This window comes from Trachymyrmex septentrionalis, unplaced genomic scaffold (genome assembly GCF_001594115.1).
Source record: "Trachymyrmex septentrionalis isolate Tsep2-gDNA-1 unplaced genomic scaffold, Tsep1.0 scaffold40, whole genome shotgun sequence".
In the NCBI taxonomy this organism is placed as follows: Eukaryota; Metazoa; Arthropoda; class Insecta; order Hymenoptera; family Formicidae; genus Trachymyrmex; species Trachymyrmex septentrionalis.
In genome coordinates, this window is record NW_017305569.1 from 1,355,412 (window position 1) to 1,357,532 (window position 2,121).

At 29.9% G+C, this 2,121-nt stretch overlaps 1 protein-coding gene across 1 annotated transcript; it reads right to left on the reverse strand.

The window, feature by feature from the left end:
• Positions 1 to 404: 404 nt before the first annotated feature.
• On the reverse strand, positions 405 to 2,105 carry LOC108750960 (putative protein FAM45B). Its single transcript, XM_018490842.1, has 5 exons — positions 2,081 to 2,105; positions 1,772 to 1,968; positions 1,247 to 1,678; positions 946 to 1,063; positions 405 to 790 (listed from the first exon to the last, which is right to left on the reverse strand). Exons 1-5 carry the CDS (start codon positions 2,103 to 2,105, stop codon positions 519 to 521), a joined length of 1,044 nt encoding a protein of 347 aa, XP_018346344.1. The 3' UTR covers positions 405 to 518.
• Between the last annotated feature and the right edge of the window lie 16 nt (positions 2,106 to 2,121).

Sequence of the window (2,121 nt, forward strand, 5' to 3'; positions counted from 1 at the left end):
ACTAAAAAATTTCATTTTACATGAGGCTCCCCCCTTAATCTCAGTTTAGCTTATTTTTTATTTTCTAGTTCTAATTAGACACAGATAAAGAGTAAATTAAATCGAGATTAAAATGAATCTACATTAGTAGAAATAATATTATTCCAAAATGTAATTATAAAATGATAAGTAGCGCATTTTTGAGGAGATGGAATATTTATAGTCATTATTAATACATATTGGAGAAAGTAATATTTTTTATATGATTATAGATTATACAGAAAACAGGCTTTTTGTACAAATAAGAGTGTTATGTATTTTACTGTATAATTTTACTTATATAAATATTTCTTATAAACATATTTAACAATATCGAAAATTCAAGAAGCAAAAATAAGAAGCAATGAACAATAAAATGTTGGTAGAATATAACAAACAATGAATGCTTATACATGAGACAAGAAATAGATATTTTTATCTCCTATTCTCACTTTATTCTTCACCACGTTCAACACGTTTAGAGGCTTTGATTCATAAAATTATAACACAAAAAGATTTTCGGCAATGGCCAAATTAATAAGAAAACTTTCTACAGCCGGCGCCAAGTTTTTCTCTTTAAATATCTCGACGGATATCATTCTTTTGCCATCTGGAGTTTGCACTGTCGCTAATGAAGTTAATTGATTTAGAAGATCTTGCGTTTTGTCACTTATCTCGGATATAACTTGTGCTTCTGTGTAGTTTTGATTTTCACATAGTTGAACCATGAACAAGGCTATTTCCTTGTGGGTTTTCGTCATTGTAAGACTTTCTGGAAAAAAAATGAATAGAGATTATAGATCAGAAGACATATATTTTTTTCGTATCCATGAGACATTTTCATTGTAATCTTATGATGCATCATAAGACTGCAAGAAAGATAGATATGAAAATAAACGAAATAGACTATTTTCTTTTCCTTCTTACCTTTGGCGTGCGGTGCTACAGTAATTTCTCTAGCAGGAATATTTACAAGTAGATCGTACAGGTCTATCCTTGACGATATTGAACTATTACTACAGCCTGCCACATAGTGCGAATATTTCTATAACAATAATAATTATTATATATAGCAATGAAATTAAGAATGACATAATAATAATAATATCAATGACATAGTAATAATAATAATGTTTTGCTCCTGCAATCTATTCTGAGTAAAGAAATTACATCTTATTTATTACATTCTTACTATTAAAAATAATATATTCTTTAACGGAATACATGCCTTCAATTCAGTTAACTCATCGTTCACCAAATCAATCCAGGGAAAAAGATTGTCAGTAACTTTTCTGTGTTTCATTAATGCAGGAAATGTTCTTATCCACTTAAGAAGTTGCTCCAGGCTGTGATGATATACAATAATCTTCTTTTTTAATAAGAGAGCGGTATATATCAAAATTGTTTCTAATTCGAATGTTTTAATCAGCTCTTTGACATTGGTGCTAGCTGCAAAACGATGAGTATTAAAATCATCAGAGACAAATGTTCCGTTCTCTTGCGTCGAACATGATCCCTTTGTGAATACAGATAAATATAACTGTAAAATCTCTGTAGGCTTTCCAGTTTTGCAATACATCTTGCTAAGAACCCTTGAGAGCACTTCATACTTTTGTGGATTAAAGTCCTTTGCAAAAAGAACCAATGCAAATTGTTTTACCTGAGACAATTACGAGAGTTAACATTTAATACTTATACAGAATCTATATAAGAAAATATCTGATCTTTAATAAGAAAAGTTTAAGATATTTACCTTCGGTAGTTTATCAGAATCGAATACTTCGCTGCAATATATATAGAACCAATCGTGTCTATGTCTCGCACATACAAATACATGAGGAGATGTATGCTCCAACTTCAAATTGCATTTTCTTGTGACAACAGTCTTCTGAGATTCTGTAACAGCTGGATACGACCATGTCCACAAGACATCTCCATTACAGTCTTTCTCTGCAATTTTTATTCTTGATTATGTACAATATCTATTGTATATATATATATATATATATATATATACACTAGATATTGTACATAATCAAGAATAAAAATTGCAGAGAAAGACTGTAATGGAGATGTCTTGTGGACATGGTCGTATCCAGCTGT